Source organism: Caretta caretta, chromosome 4 (genome assembly GCF_965140235.1).
Source record: "Caretta caretta isolate rCarCar2 chromosome 4, rCarCar1.hap1, whole genome shotgun sequence".
NCBI classification, from domain to species: Eukaryota; Metazoa; Chordata; order Testudines; family Cheloniidae; genus Caretta; species Caretta caretta.
The window spans coordinates 26214742-26232111 of NC_134209.1; the positions used below are offsets into that span (position 1 = coordinate 26214742).

At 43.8% G+C, this 17370-nt stretch overlaps 1 protein-coding gene across 3 annotated transcripts in view; it reads right to left on the bottom strand.

Annotated features, from left to right (window-relative positions):
* The window catches only part of ANTXR2 (ANTXR cell adhesion molecule 2), a 174804-nt gene extending 173690 nt beyond the window's left edge, over nucleotides 1-1114 (bottom strand). Inside the window, exons 1-2 of one of the 3 annotated variants that reach the window (XM_048847486.2) lie at nucleotides 885-1114; nucleotides 132-297 (exon numbers count right to left, since the gene is read on the bottom strand). In XM_048847486.2, the coding sequence (XP_048703443.2) occupies nucleotides 132-271 (140 nt within the window). In that variant the 5' untranslated portion in view covers nucleotides 272-297; nucleotides 885-1114. The other 2 variants (XM_048847488.2, XM_048847489.2) reach the window with 2 other exon arrangements.
* Nucleotides 1115-17370: the final 16256 nt, after the last annotated feature.

Here is a 17370-nt window from a genome sequence, read left to right on the forward strand (position 1 = left end):
ACGCAGAGAGAGAGACACACACACACCCCCACTTACACCCCCACGCAGAGACACACACACCCCCACTTACACCCCCACGCAGAGACACCCCCCACGCCCTCTCCCCCGCCCCCCCCCCCGGCCCCACTCACTTGTCCAGCACGAAGTACAAGTCAAAGGCTCCGTGGCAGGAAGGCTCGTCCTGGGCTCGAACCGTCGGCAGCAGCAGCAGCAGCCAGAGCAGCCGCGGGGCCGCCCGGCGGGGCCGCATCCTGTCCCCGCTCGGCACCATCGCCCGCTCCTCTCCGCAGCCTGCCCCTGCAACGAGCAGAGAAGCTGGGTCCGGCGGCTGCGGGCAGCGCGGGGCGCTCGGAGGACAAAGGGAGTTGCAGAAAACTCCTGGCGGATCCCGGAGGAGGCAGGATCCCTCTGGGTCCTCGTCCCCCACCCCGGCCCCGAGGCGAGGGGCGCTGGCTGGCAGCTGCTGCGCTCCTCCTCCTCCCTCGCTGGCGCGGGGCTGGCAGGCCGGGCGCCCTGGGTGCGCAGCGCTGCCCGCGTCCTCGGCTCGGCAAGGTTCCTGGCCACACGCTCCCGCAATGGCGACCCCACGCCGGAGTCAAAGCGAAGCGCCTCCCCACAACAAACCGCGCTGAAACTTTTCGGGGGTGGGTTGTTGGCCAGGAGCCGCCTTTTGTGGCCTCCTCAGGATGTGACTCATGTGCCCTAGCGCTGGTTCCGTTCGCTCGCGGACCTCCCCCCTCCCCGGGCACCGATCACCTCGGAAGAAAGGAAGAGAAAACCAACCGAACAAACAAAAAAGCAGCCAGCCCCTCCTGGGGTGTCTCTTTGAAAGGGGTGGGGATAGGGAGCGACTGAGCCTCTCGCACACACATGTACTTACTTACAAGGGAGTCATTCCAGGACCATCCCCGAGGCGCCTGGCTTTGATTCAGTTGCCAGATTTCAAAAAATATAAAACCACGGGCTGAAGAAAAAAAAAATATGTATGACTCTGCTTTTATCATTCAGCATCAGGCTGAAACTTGACCTCCCACAAGCCCAGAGTCAGGGGTTTGGTTTTCTCTTTAAATCTGTGCCATAAGTAAAGCAGAAGCCTGACAAAAGTCATTTTTTCCCCACCCCCAAGAGAACATTTTTTCTAAGGGCTCCATCCTGCTGGGTGCTGAGTCCTGTGGCCCTGATCCTGCAAAGCATTTAAAACAGTGTTCAAACTAAAGCAAGGGAGTGCTTAAGTAGCTGGGGAGGGCAGATCCTAGTGTGGTCAGTACCTTGCAAGACCCAGGCCTAAAAGCAGAGCTTAACTGTAATGGGAACTGCAATTTGTAAGTGGCTCTGCACAGAAAAGATCTGGGGTTTTCACTCTGCTGTCAGTGCAATTCCATGCTGACAAGCCCAAGCATGAAAATATCATGGAGTTTTTAAAAAAGAAACCTGATTTTCTTTTTCTTTTCTTTTTGACTTCGGAGCCTGTAGGATTCACATTTTCAAGTTCTTCTCTGGAGCCATGAGGCTCGGGAACTTATTTTTCAAATATGAACAGTAAGATTCTCATGTTCTACAATGACTAAAAGAGAGAACAGCATGAGACTACCGTGAGACCCATGCTAAAATTGCAGGAGAGGGTAATGCTAGTTATATTATAGAAATTTTTTAAACCCATGCTAATTATGAAACCCCTAATTTAAAGAAAACCTTGTTTTTTCAGGCATTTTAAAATAGTGTTGTTGGATCATATTAAAGAAGTTCTGTATTAAAATCACAAATGAGTTTGATTCCCCAGAGTTTAAATTCCAGGGTATTACTAATTAAGAGGTCTCTTGGTTTTTGGTACTGTTTCTCTCCCTCTATGTGTGAAACTTGCAAGCTGCTAATTGTGTTAGTACATTCTAAGACAGAGGTGCCACAAGTACTCCTTTTCTATTCTCAAAGCAATTCACAGAGAAAGAGACTCAAAGCAATACTCTAACAACAGAAACAGCACCCAGAGACTTTCATGCCCTTTTGTTGTATTAACAATTGTGATTAAAATAGAGATAGAGGATGGATGTGGATGGATGCTTGGTGTGGATAATAACTGAATGATCAGGGAGATGCCAGCCTAAGAATCCAGTGTCCATCGGCTGAAGAAGGCGTCAAGTGGAAATAACCAGAGGACCCCCCGGAGGGCAGACTGGAATCCACCCAACAGCCTCAAGAATGGGAGAACCAAAGAACAAGATAACATCTTGGAGCCGTCAGGAATGTGCTATCTGCTGATTGATTCAGCAACAGCATGATGAAGCAATTCCCATAGACTGGCATAGGAAGAAATTCCTATAAAAATAGACTCTAAAAAGTGAGAACTTTGGGGTCTGATTCTGCAAACCAACTTCCAGGAGCATCAGATGAGCATCTGACAAGGCCCTGCTCCCTCCTCATGTCCAGGCCACCTGGCCAGTGGCTTGGCATGAGCAACTCTAAGGCTGGTAACTATGATAACAACCTTGCAGAACCTGTGTGTGTGTATGTTTGTATGAATGAATGTGTGACTAAATATGAGATTGAATGGAATGTTATAACTATAACTAACTGCTTACTATGATTCTTTCTGTATTCACAATAAATGTGGTATTTTGCCTTTTTCCCTTTAATAAGATCCTGCTGGTTTTTATTTTATTGGTATAACAGTGTTGCCTTTTAGAAGGGTAGAAATTTGGTCCCAGAGACTATTAAGTCCTTTACATTCAGGGAAGGGATGATGTCCTGGTAGCACAGGATCTAAGCCTATTTAGCAAGAAGACTCATGACTTTAAATAACGTATCACAGCAGATGTATGCCAACTGCCAAGATCAGATTTAACTAATGGAAGACTGTTTTAATGCAGGAAGGAGGCCAAATTCAACCATTGTGCATGCAGATGTAATGCTGCTGACGTCAATGAAGTTGTACGGGTTTACTACATTAAATGTAGCCCTAGTGTAGACGTAAAGGGGCTGATCCCAAACCCATTCACCTCAGTGGTCGTTGGATGAGGCCCAAAATGAGCATTCCCTCTTAAAATATTAAACAATGGTTTCCCCAAAAAGCGTGGACACTATAATACTGACTTTTAATATCATATTTGCTATACCTGTTTAATAAACTGAACAAAATCCTGTCTTCAGTTTAAATTCCATATACAAGAATATTCAGTCAATAAGCTATACCGTGCGGCTGTAGAGGAATATTGTACACCTCAATGGTAATATATGATGGAAGACCAAAGCCCAATGATTTTAACCACCTGACAATTGTTCTGAAATGAGTGGCCTGCTGGAGAACATCAGATGTTATTTGGGAGCAATTTACCACACTAATTTTGTTTCCACCTATTGTCAAATAAGTCATTTGTGCATAAACCTCTGTCTTTGATGAGCAGTAGGCTGTACTGCCTTGTGGCTATTGTGAAATTGAATTTGTATGGAACATTTGTACATACTGGGAAATATACATACAGATATGACATTACTGGCAATCTAAAAGCTCCATTTGTTCCCAAGATCCTAAAACATTTTTACACTTAAAATGTTTGATGCTTGGATTTCTAACCCTGACCCTTTTGTTTCCGTTTCTATGATATTGGTTCCATTTGGGTTTTCAGGAGGCTTTCATTTGTCTTTAGGCTACAATTACTAGTCCAGAATTAGTAATCCCACCTAATTTCCCCATTATAATCCATCTTCACGTGTAACTTGGCCCTTTGGTGTTTTATACTTTCCATCCTTTAAAACTCAGAAGATTCTCTTTGATTAAGAACCATTGGTGGAAATTCTGGTTTCATTTAAACCCCTGTACACCATTGCCTTCAATGGAACTCTGGAGGTCTAAATGATGGCAGATTTTAACCCATAATTTGCTTTTAGTACTATTTAGCTCTTATATAGCACTTTTCAGCTGTAGGTCTCAAAGCACTTTACAGAGAGAGATGGGTATTGTTATGCTCATTTTACAGATGGAGAAACTGAAGCACGGGGCAGTTAAATGATCCTAAATGACCCAGTAGATTGGGGCAGAGCCAGGAATAGAACCAGGATAGGAATTATTCCCTCTGCTACTGCCCCTGCTATACAAGGGCTATAGAAACCTCATAGCTGGCTATGTTCTTAGCAGAGAGTGCCCTTTGTTAGACCCCTTGCAAGCCCTGCTGTGGCTGTTTCAGGTTGCAGACCTGTCCACAGAGAGCCCAGGCAGGGTTCCTGGAATGTTCAGCCCCAGGTCAACCCGAAATGCCAAAGCCAAAAAGTATCTTAACGCCCTGCCTCCACGTAGGCTGAACTTGCGTGTGCGGTGCCGCGATAGACACAGCATACAATCTCCCGCCCAGGTTTCCTGGCAACCAGGCCAATGTCCTAGCTGTTGTACCACAGGGCCTCCCTTAAGATAAATAGACTTTCATCCTAGCCTGCGAAACATTGTGCATCTTCGGTTCAAGAACAATTGCGTATTGTTTGTAATCCTGAAAAATGTTCAAAGGAAAAACCTCATCTTTTACACTTCTCTCTCACGAGTCTAGATGTGGCTATTACGAAAGGGCTGCTTACTGCATGCTTTCACAATGGGATCTCCATTGTGCTGTGTGCTGGTGGTATTAGCTCATCTTAAGTGATCACTCTCCTTATAGTGTGTATGGTAATACCCATTGTTTCATGTTCTGTGTGTATATAAATCTCCCCACTGTATTTTCCATTGAATGCACCCGATGAAGTGAGCTGTAGCTCACGAAAGCTTATGTTCAAATAAATTGGTTAGTCTCTAAGGTGCAACAAGTACTCCTTCTCTTTTTGCAAACATGGAGATATAACTCAAGAGAATCCTGACAACATGAGTCTTTAGATAAATGTCACTGAGATGTATTTGAGATAAATATACTGTATTATGGATTGATATTTTTATCTTCCTTGAATCTCTGGTCTTTTAATTAACATCTTTCTTGTTCATACATGGTAAAATACGAAAAGAATCATACCAACCATAAGCTAGCAAAATGGATGTCTTTAACATCCATCATTTCCTTGACACTTCTAACACAACCATTTCCCCCACTGAACTGATAGTCAAAATAGTGGGACTTCACACAGAATTTTAAATTGTATTTTTGCTGGGGATCACAACACAATTTCACTCTTTTGAGATCAAACAAATAAGACGGCATCAGGGAATACAGAAACTATGAACTACAGACATTTTAACAAATGTCATTTCTTATTAAAAGAGCGACTTTTGCAGGTTATTATCACCATTCCTTGTGTGTCATTATATGCCATAGGTCAATCTCAAAACTAGCCCTGTTACCATGGGGGAAAAATACGTACCGACATTATTACGTGTGTGTGTGTGTTTATTTTTGGCTTGAGAACAAATGCAGCAGTACAGAATGAAGTGCCTATATCGGACAGGAATTAAAAAATGGAATAATGAAAAATAGCTTTAACTATCCATAAAGTTATATATATATATATATATATATTATACACACACACACACACAGGGCCCAATCCTGTCATACTCGTATACCCTAAACTGCCATTGACTTTCAATGGGTTTGGGTTGCACAAGTATTATAGAATGGAGCCTTAGTATCACAATAATCTCTTCCCATAAACATGCACAACTGCCATTGACTTCAGAAGTAGGTCCAAGAGCCACTAGCAATCTATAAGAGCCCACACTCATTAAACAATAAAAGATAGTGATAATTGGCCCAGTCATGACCCCCTGAATCCAGGCAAGGAGTGATCCCTCCCCAAGTTGACCTGTCCCCACTGCTGGCACTGGACCGACAAAGGATCTTCCATGAATAGCCAATGGGGCAGCACAGAAGGCCAGTGGGATGCACACAAACACACACAATTCTACAGGAATGTTAATATACCCACTGGAGCCATGGTGGGGAAGGACCACTGGAGACTCACACCTGGCATGGAGGCGGACAAGGCTTACTGCTGATCCCTCAGGATTGAGGTGGATCTTGCAGGGTCTGTATAGATCGCAGGACCAGATATGCAGCCTGTTGCACAGAAGATGGTAAACCCCCCTCCTCTTGAACAGTAAGGACAGCACTGCGTGAAGGCAACCTTATGGCAATTTCCCCCTCTTTAGTCTTCTCCCTCAGGATCCACCCAATGAACTTTATAGTGCTTTTGAGCTTGCCAGACAAAGAGCAAATAAACTATATTGCTCATTTCCCATAGACACACAAGAACTTTAAAAAGGATTAAGGAATGACTAGCCTGTGCTTTATCAAATAACCAACAAAACTAAGACAAGTTTTAGATAAGTATAGATGGTTGCTTTATAATCAATTAAATTTAAGAAATGCTGAGGCAAGTCTGGCCTTTGTCTTTCCAGCAGCATTATGAACTAGCATTTGATGTACCAGAGAATGAGTGTCAAGTCTTATCATCAAAATAATGCTGAAAAATTAGTCTTTAGTACTCTAGAACCCAGCCTGGAGGCCCAGGAATTTTGGTCTGGCCTGTAATATATCTGTCATATTATCCAGTCTGTCAGGAAACCTTATTTCAAATGCATTTGACTATCCATATTTTTATACTGACCTTGCCTGCCAAGTGAATATTTTTTAAACCCATGCTGTTTTCTTGTTTCCAAGTGTGGGAATTCCTTTATTCTTTTGCAGATGAGTCAAACAAGTTTTGCTGAAGTGGTTAGATGATACAAAGATGACGACTTATGTACATAAGACAAGCATATGGCTGTTTACTGTGTACACAAGAAAAGCACAGGGTTATTTATTCTTTTGGTTCCTTTTACAGCCCACACGATGACCAGCAACTTCTTTTTTAATTCCCAGAATTTATTAAAAAGTTCCCGCCCCCCCCTTCTAGAAATTACCTAGAAGTTCACAAATAAATTCATGCTTTCAAAGTTAGATTAATTTATCTCTTTGAACACCATACCATTCCGTGCAATTTAGGTAAATTTTGCTGGCCTCACTGGCTTTTAACACATAGTCATCAGAATAAATATGCGTGTGGGGCCAAATTCAGGAGTGGTGCAAAAGGTGATGTAAGGTACACTTCCTTATAGCTACCTACACACAGTTTACTGAAGACTCAGTGAATCTTAAATTGTGCAACTTAAAAGCCAAGGAGCCCGAAAAAGGTATATGTTAAAGTGAAGAAGGAGGATGGTTAAGGTATTCGACTGGAACTCAGGACCCAGTTCTGCCACAGACTTCATGTGTGACTTTGGACAAGTCACTCAGTCTCTTTGTGCCTTGGTTCCACATCTGTAAAATGGGGATAATAATACTTCCTTTCCCCCACTCTCTTGTCTATTGAGAATGTACACTTTTCGGGGTAGGGACTTTCTCTTACTGTTTGTAGAGTGCCTATCACAACAGAGCCCTGATGTCTGTTGTGCCTTCAAGCATAAACAAATAAATAATTGTAATAAATAATAAACATACACTTTCTTCCTGTTCCTCAACATGTAAATTAAACTCTTTTAAACATAGGCAGAGAGATTGCAAATTAATCTAAGGGAGACTAAGTGAGTGTAAAAGAACCTTAATTAGTATACGAGATTCCAATTTATACCACCTTCCACATCTCTTCTGAGTGTGGCTCCAGGTTATTAAACACTCAGGGATTTAATCTGAAATTACTGTGATTTAACAAAGCAATTTAAAATGTCGTTCTTCCCCTTGTTCCTTATAGGCAAGAAGAAAAGCTTAATCTTTTTTTAAAAAGTGATGTGGATGACATTGAAAGACAAATAGAACTTGGGATAGTGTGGGAAGATGCTGCCTGCCCTTTACTTCTCAGCCTCGACTCTTGACCTACGGCACCCCAGCTGTAGAAGTAGGCTTGAGTGGAACTGCACAGGGATGCGGGTTATATGGAAATACAAGTGCCCAGTAGGGCCATTCTTATGTTCTTATAACTAGCAAGAGACCACCAAACTGCTAGTTTAATTTCCACTTGTGAGTAGCGAAGGGTGAAACTCAAAAGGTTTGGAGGTTCCATTCAGATAAGGACCCAAAAGTTTGGATGCTTACCTAACCCTTTTTCAAGTATCTAAGCCTCATGAGTGAAAACCTGGTACTACCTAAATATGGGCAGGCTTTCACTCCATACGTCCACAAAACAGGGCTGGATATCTTGTGAGAACTGAACTTTTTCAGATCTCCAAAGTATTTGTTGTTTTTTTTAAAAAAATCTGGGCAAAGGAGATCAGGGTTCATTGATGTTTTATCCAGACTTGATTCACTTTTCTCTATTCATGAGCCACTTCTCTCCTGCAATGTGCATTTGCATGTTTCTTGGTCGTTCTACTGCCAGGAGAATGGAATAACCACAATCAGCCAAGATGTAGATGAAGTGGTTTGTCAACAAGTGGGGAGAGCATCAGTGACATGCACCAGCTCCTGTCCTTTGCCTGATAGTCCCAGGACCAGGATGAGGTCACTTAAAATCTTGGTACCCCTACTCATGCATCAGACAGCTAACCTACTGGAATACGTGATTTTTTTCTCTCTTCCAGCACTATCAGTCTAACGATTCTACAGTGCCGTTTCCTTCTTTAGAAAAAGTATATTTGTTAGCTAGCAGGGTTTGACAATACAGATTTGAACTTCTCTATTTAATCACTGTCACTGTACACTTAATAGAGTATGGCCCTGATTCAGCAAGACACTTAACCACATGCTTAACTTTAAGCATATGAGTAGTTCCATTGAAGGCAATGGGGATGTTCACATGCTTAAAGTTAGGCATGTGTTTAATGAATTTAAACATGAAATTAATTGTTGAACGAAGGAAGAAATGATCAGTCATTTTTTTACTTCAGTGCAAAGGAATCACATTTTGTCTATGGTAAATTAATCTAAGAGAAAAGTGTTCATAACAGATCTTTATTACTGCTTGCAGTGGATGTTGTTTGGATCTAGGAGAACAGGGAAACCAATGTTCTTTTAAAATGGGGCTTTTCAAAATGACATTAAGAAAAATAACCCAACAGCAGCAGCAGCAAAAGCTTTCAGGCGGAAGATTAATGCATAAACAATCACAAGATTAATGCACAAACAATCACAAGATCAGCATCAAAATTTACCTCACAGGAAGTGGCAAATAGTACCATTTGAAATATCTTTTCTCCTTGCTCAACATTTAACACCACAGATAGATACACCACCTCCCTCCCCATACCCCCCAACTTTCCCCATTAGCACCCAACACAATCTGTTCCCTAATTTTGATTCTCCATGGCCCATCTCAAACGCCTACTTTCCTTTTGGCCCAGAGAGGATGAGTGGTGATAACTGGCCAGACCTTTGGATAAACAGCACTCTGTGAGAGACTGAAGTGGATATACCCCAAAACAAAAGCAACTGGAAAGAAATATTCACCCCTAATACTAGAGATGCCCCTTACATTTTAACATCCTGAGAGTGTTCATGTGTCCCAACTCTAAGCAAGGACGCATCCTTAGATACATGTCAACACAACTCCTTAAATGGCTCAGTAGGACACGACTGAACAAGGCAAGACACCCCTTTGTCACAGCTTCTAGGTTGGCTCAACAGAGGGGAGTTTAACATGGTCAGCCAAAATCAAGCGAGTGCAAAACAAATTTTTTGCTGTTTAATTATAGAATATAAATTCTAGCCAAGATGTTGGAAGGTTGGTTGATTGCACTTTGTTTTCCAGGATGACTGTAAACAGTGAGACAACTCACTCTCTGTAGGATATGTAAATAGAGGCAAAAGTTTTTTTGAGGGAAATTTGGCTTCTGAATTAAATCATAATTGTAACTAACTATATATACACAAGGGCCAGATTCTCCATTCTTCCTGATCCCTGTTTGGTATGGGAATAGGGCGAGAGACCGGGGGCTTTCCGACACTTTTGGTCCTTCCCATATTCTGGGGCTTTCTGAGGTCTGCTCAACCCTGGATGTAAGTTAGAGGAGCCTTAGGGCTGCTCTAAACCACAGTGAGCTGCAGCAGTACCTGAGGGGACATTCTAGCAAGCAAGTATAGTCAGAGCCACACCCCCTTATTTCCCCAGACACAGAAGCTGCAGGGCATATGGGGTGAGCATTGGACAGCTGCTCCAGCAGCGCCATGCTGCCCTCAGGGGAAGCCTCTGGAGACCAGTTCTGCCACATACAGGACCCCTTTAGCGACCAAAACAGAACCTGTTTCCAGGCACCTTGTACCAAATACCCCTCTTGTCCCATCATGGGATATGAGGAACAATGATGAAAGTCAGAGTCTCATCTCCTGCAATGGGAGAACAGAAACTAAGTAAATGGCATGAGTTATACAAGTGTAATAGCAGACAGGATGATTAGTAATAGAAACCTTTTGTTTTTCAGTTATAGATGTTGCCTACAGCTATTCTTTACCAAACCAAAAATAAAGAGGGTAGAGTTAAGCAATACAGGAACTTTTAAATAATTATTTGTGTGCATTGCACGTATCATCCAGATGGAAATGATCTGTCAAGACAAATCTGAGTCCTTATGCAAACTCAAAATTCCTCAGTAATCATTCCTTTCAGAAATAATTAAAGTGGTACCATTGTGTGTTGCAGTCTGTACTACTCCTTGAAAATGCAGGTGGGGGGGGGGGGGGGGGAGATCTTATCTAAAAGCAAGATATGCACAAGAGAATGCAAATATTAGCAATGTTTTTGGACAACTAGAGAAGTTTCTGAAATCACCCGAACAGAGACTCTGCAAATCTGAAAATTCTGAGCACATTAATATTGTGCTAGGCGCATATGGTATCCTTATGGAACCATGATGGTCAAAATTGGCAAGGACCACATTATGATAGGTCCTTACAATATCAGACAGAAGCAAAAGAAAGCAGAAGGCCCCACTTGTTTTCCTACACGGGCTACCTGCATTGCAGGTCATGGCTCACAGCAGAGGGGGAAAGACACTTCAGTGGGACTGCTACTCTCCATTCTGCTCAGCTGAGGTGGGAGTGTTTGGGCAGAGGCGGAGAAAGGAAAGAGCCAAGGTGCCGACACTGGTGCTGGCTAGCACAGAGCAGGAGGTAACTTGCTTCTGACCTGTGCCCATTGGCAGATCCAGGGAAGGAACTGTGACTCTGAGAATATCAACTCCCTCCCTGGTCTGCTGCTCCTGGGACCACTCATGACCCAGAGCAAATTGTGAAGGGACAATCCAGCCGTAAAAAAAATTGTTTTAACTGTGACAATATTGTTGTGATGACCATTTCTGACTTCCCCAGCAGACAGTTGGCTATGCCAGGTGGCAAACCTTGGACAATAGACATTAACTCCCTATAGCCAGAGGAATGATCTATTTCATAAAAAAGGCAATGCATTCCTGAAATCAAGGAAGAGGGATCTGAAAAAGGAAACAGAGGTGGGCTCAAATACAAAGCAGTCCCTGATTTTGCATCCACTGAATTCATTAGTGGTTTTGTCATTGACCTCAACAGAAGGAGGATCAGGCCCATGTTACTGTTATCAAAAAGCCGGATGTGAACCTTTGCTCTACTTTTGAGTATATTGGTTAAAAATTTACCAGTGTTTATTTAACCTGATTCAGAGTGAGACACACTGTAACATAAAGTCAACACTGCTTTCTGAGGATCGGGGAAGAAAAACCGAACATTACACATGGGAGGAAAAGTGTTAAAAACAACTGCTTACACCGATGTTTGGAGAAAATTATGTAAATATTTATGCAAAGACAGCTTTGCAGAACACAGCAAGACGCATCAGAACTCCCACTGCCGGTGCGCACATTCAGCAACACAGTTGGATCAACAGCCTGAAAAGCAGATGTGCCAATTTCCTGTATTGGATTATGATGAGTCCTAATTACGCCAGAGCTGTGGCAATGTCCTCTCTTTGTATGACTCTTAATTTTGTTTCAGATGTCAGCTGTGCAACCTGTTTCCGGTGCACAATCACTGGGAAGTTACAGCTACAAAATAACTACAAATAAGTTAAAGCTTAGCAATAACACTAAACAAGGGCTGCTGCTGATGCAATTTGTGAGCACTCTTTCCATTGACAGCGTAGAGTACAATAAGACACATAAAACACACAGATACCAACAAGGTTATAATTATGTTTACAGTGTCTGAAATTCACTCCTGTACAAAGGGCCAGCACAAGGCACGTACGCCACTTACATTCCACTTAAACCCTCAAAATGTGGCTTAGTGGGATTTACATTGTGTATATGCCCTTTGCACAGGGGTTAATTTCACCTATATTTAATTACCTAAGGTTCAGTTTTATAACATAATAATATCAGCAGAATTTTTTCAGTGGCCATGATTTTACCAAATGTGGCCAGAATTTTAGGGCCTGATCCAAAGCCCGTTGAAGTCAATGGAAACGCTTGTACTGAGCCGGTGCTCGGGGCAGGGGCAACACGTGAAGACCCGTGGTCCCCACGCCTAGGAACCGGACCTGCTGCTGGCCACTGCCAGAGCACAGCGTGGTGTCAGAACAGGTAGGGACTAGCTTGCTTTAGCCAGGCAGCACTGTCGACAGGACTTCTAACGGCTCGGTCGACAGTGCTGACCAGAGCTGCTGCAACCCAGTGCTTTCCATTTTGAGACCCAGCACTGGGTTGTGACCCGCAGTTTTAAAACCACTGCTTTACCTTATTCCAGATTAATTTGCATGTGGAGACAATCCTAATTCACAAAGTGTTATAAATTTGTTCCAAATGGATCCAATTGTCTCTTAGCAACTGGTGCTGCAAACCCCATCAAACTTTAAAGTGCTTTTGTTAGGAGAAGACTTTGGTTTACACAATGTATAGTGATTCTTACCACAACCAGTCTTCCTTTTCATTGTTTGCTACACCACCACTTATAAAATAGTACATGACAGCAGTAAATTGTGACATAAATGTACTAATATACTTCTTTGGTTGTTTCCATACATAGGACAGAACAAGTTCAGGCATTTAATACATAGTATGGGCCAAATCATGCCACATTCAGGTGAGCAGTTCCAATAACCCTGTGAATGAGAGGAGCAGGATTTTGTGCAATTATTGTATCTGTGTTGGCCCCCAGAAAAACAATTAGCCACATAGTTATTACACATTTTAATAGACTAACATCACATTTTCATGACCCTTTCTTCAAATGGTCACCATTTTTAAAAGAATCTAGTGTATGTTATAAAGCAAGCGATGCTGGCATGTCCTGGCACATACAAATCTGTTCTTTATGGGACCAGGTGGCTCTAGAAAAGAGTGCTGAATGGTATTAAAAGCATGGTTCCACAATCTGTTTTATTTAGTGCTGCAAGCCGGTGAGTAAATACAATTCTAAGACACAGACAGGAATGGTGGTGACTTATACAGAGATGATCAGCTGAAGCAGCACTAGGATACATTTACACTTTGCAATAGTGCCTTGGAAATCAGAAAGTACATCACAAAAGCAGATGCTGGAAGGCTTTATACACATATATAGGGATAAAGATTTCAGGGAATAAAATACAAGATATTGACCGATTGCCTTTGGGACAGAAAAATTAACTGCTCAGTAATACCCAAAGCAGAAGACCTTGGGCATTATATTGTCATTTCAGTAAGACGATATTTTATTAACTTTAAAATTCACTCATAATCTCGGTTTTCATATTAATAGAGCAAAACAACTAATTTAATACAGATGGACAGGAAAACAAATAAGTCATGATATCAAGAATGATCTTCCCAGGATGCCCCTGATGGCTACCTATAAGAGGACAATCATTTTTGTGGTTAAGGCATTAAATTTGGACTGAAGAGATCTGGGTTCCTGCATGAGATCAAGCAAGCCATTTAATCGCTCTGTGCCCCAGCTCTCTACCTATGAAATGGAGATAATTCTTCCTGCCCTTTGCATGTCTTGCCTATAGACTATAACTTCTTTGTGGTAGATGCTGTCTCTTGCTCTGTGTTTGTAAAGGACCCTGGACTATGGGGCTGTCTCCACTGGGGCATCTCTCTAGGCACTACTCAAATACAGTGCCTAGCACTATGGGGTCATGGTCACCCGAATTCCCACACCAAGGCACCCCCTTGGCTCTCGACTGGGCCGCAGCATTACCCAGGCCTCTCCTGTGCCATGTCTGGGTGTTCCACCATACCAGACCCGTCTTAAGAGGCTCAGCCTCCGCAGCTGAGCCCTGAATAGTCCATCCCTTCTAGCGGGTTATCAATAAACACAAAAGACATAAATGCAAACCAATCATCCCAGAGATATGGTAAAGCTCTCTTCCCTCAGAAGGCTTCTGTCAAGCTGTGGGCCCAGCGAGGCTCACCGGCTAGTGTAAAGGCACTATCCCGTCACAAGGGTATCTGTAACAGTTCACCTGAGGGCAGGGGGTCACCAGTCATCTGAGGCATTCTTGCCTTTAGCCAGCCCTTGTTCCAGGAGCTGAGGACTGGAGACCTGTGCTCTTCATTGGTCTGCCCCCAACTGAGCTGGGTTTCTACCTTTTAAACTCCTCCCTCCAATTCTGGCATCTCTCACAGGTGTGGTGGGGCAGGGCCACCTGCTCCCACATTAGATCATTAACCCTGTGTTGCCCAGTGTGAGGTTTGTATACCCCATTGCAGCCACCTGCTAGATGGGTCTCAGAGGCCATGTCTACATTACAAAGTTAAGTCGACTTTATGTAAGTCAATAGCGAGCCTCCGATTTAAGCAAGTCGATCTTGCATGTCCACACCACACTCATTGTGTCTGCGGAGTGCGTCCTCACTAGCAGCGCAGGTATCGACGCACGGAGGACTACACGGTGGGTAGCTATCCCACAGTGCACATAGCCAAATGGAATTTTGGGGAGGGCTTGCAGTGCCTTATGGGACCAAAACATTGTCACAAGTGGTTACGGGAACCTGGCATTAGCCTCCCATGATGCACTTACCTGCCTCCCTTCCTCCCTGTAATCAACAGTAAACAAACCAAGCCTTTTTTGGAAATCCTGGGTTACCTGCGTGGATGCCATAGCATGATAAGCATGGACCCTGCTCAGCTGTACACTCTTGTTGTGAGCATTACAAACACCTCGTGCCTTATCCTGCACTATTTACATAGCTGAAACAGGAGCTGCAGCACAGAACAATGCAATGTCAACGCATCCTGCTGCAAGCCATAGAGCAAAACAATTTGCAGTTGCTGGTGACAGTCGGGCATCAGCTGAACATGGTTGGGGGACTGTTTCTGGTCCTGGGAAACAAGCACCGACTCCTGGGACCAGATTGTTATGTAGCTATGGGATGATGAGCAGTGGCCGCAGAACTTTTGAATGCGTACGGCCACTTTCCAGGAACTGTGTGCAGAGCTTTCCCCAGCACTGAAGCACAGACATACTAAAATGAGAGTAGCTCTGACAGTGGAGAATTGAGTGGTGATCACTCTGTGGAAGCTTGCAACGCCAGACTGTTACCGGTCAGTGGGGCGTCAATTTGGAGTGGGTAAATCTACCATGGGATCTGTTGTGATCCAAGTTTGCAGGGCCATTAATAGACTTCTGCTAAGAAGGGTAGTGACTTGGGGCAATGTGCAGAACATCGTGGATGGTTTTGCTGCTTTGGGTTTCCCTAACTGCAGAGGGGCAATAGACGGCTCGCGTATCCCTATCTTGGCACCACGTTGCCAAGGAGTACATAAACTGAAAGGGGTACTTCTCAATGGTGTTTCAAGCACTGATGGATCACAGGGGCCATTTCACCGACATCAACGTGGGATGGTCGGGAAAGGTACATGACGCGTGCATCTTTAGGAACATGTCTGTTCAGAAAGCTGAAAGCAGGGACTTTCTTTCCAGACCGCAAAATAAACATTGATGATGTTGACATGCCAATCGTGGTTCTGCAAAACCAGCCTACCCCTTTCTTCCATGGCTTATGAAGCTGTATACTGGCCGCTTGGACAGCAGTAAGGACCGATTCAGTCATAAGCTGAGCAAGTGCAGAATGGTGGTGAAATGTGCTGTTGGATGTTTAATAGGTCGCTGGTGCTGTTTGCTTACTAGGTTAGACCTCAGTGAAAGCAATATCCCCATTGTTATTGCTGCCTGCTGTGTGCTCCATAATATCTGTGAACCAAAGGGCGAAAAGTTTCCGCTGGGGTGGGGGGTTGAGGCTGATCGCTTGGCAGCCAATTTTGAGCAGCCAGACACCAGGACAATAAGGAGAGCCCATCAAGTTCTGTGTCTCCATGAGGCTTTGAAAACCAGTTTCAGCAATGAACCAGAGTAATGTGAAACTTATCTGTGTTATTCCTTACCAAACTATCCCCTCCATTGCATTTTCTCCTCTGTAAACTCCACCTCCACCAACCACCATGTGTTGAATGAATAAAGAGCCTTTTCTCCTCAACCCTTTTTGTTTTATTATGCACACAAACATACAGAGACTGCAAAGAAAAGTAAGATAACCTGGGGCAAAAGGGCTGATAACATTGTGAGGGGAGAAACAAGGAAAGCTGGACTGCAGATGCACTGCAATAACAACCAAAGATGTGGGAATGGGCACCTTCTGGTCCTTGTACCCTCCCCTGGTGTTGAGTGCAAGGGATACCAAACTTTCCCCTCCCCCCGCCTACCTCCTTCATAGGACATTTGTGGGAGGAGGATGTGGAACTGGGCGATGATGGCCACAGGTTCCACATAGGCTGCAGAGAGACTCTAGCATCCAGATGCCTTTCTTGAACATCAGCCAGATGCCTCAACGTGTCTGGCTGCTCCTTCATAATCTGCAGCATCTCTTCCTGCTTGGCACACTCCTGTTCCCTGCATGCTTTCCTGTCCTCCCTGTCCATGGCAGGTATTCAGACAGTGAAACCCTCCATGCTCTGAGCTCCATCTTATCACTCTTGGAGGTGTGCATTAACTCATGGAACATGTCCTCCCAAGTCTTCTTTTTCCACCTTCTAATCTGGGAAAGTCTCTGTCCCAGTTTGGAGGATTCAGCTGAAACCTTGTCTGTTGGTTCAAGGAATACAAAGCACAAGGGAACCATTGACAGTGCATACATTGTTTCTGGTGCAAGGTTGATTATTTTTATTAAAAATACACCTCTTAATGCACTTCACTGCAAGCCACCAGGTAATCACCACCGCTGGCTATTGCAAGAGTTGGTTTGCTGCTCCAGCCCTGGTGAGTAAGGCCATGAGGCATGGGCAAGAGGTCTTGTGCTGCTACTTTTGTAAAGACATAATTGGGAGCACAATTGGGAACTTGAGAAATGCCCCCTTCCACCTAGCAACCTGGATGGGGCTTGAAGACAGGCACCAGTGTAAAGCTCCCCAAATAGTTTGTTTTTTACAAAGGCAGCACCGGGTTTGGGGATACACACAGGAAGCCATGCCCCCACTTTTTTCAA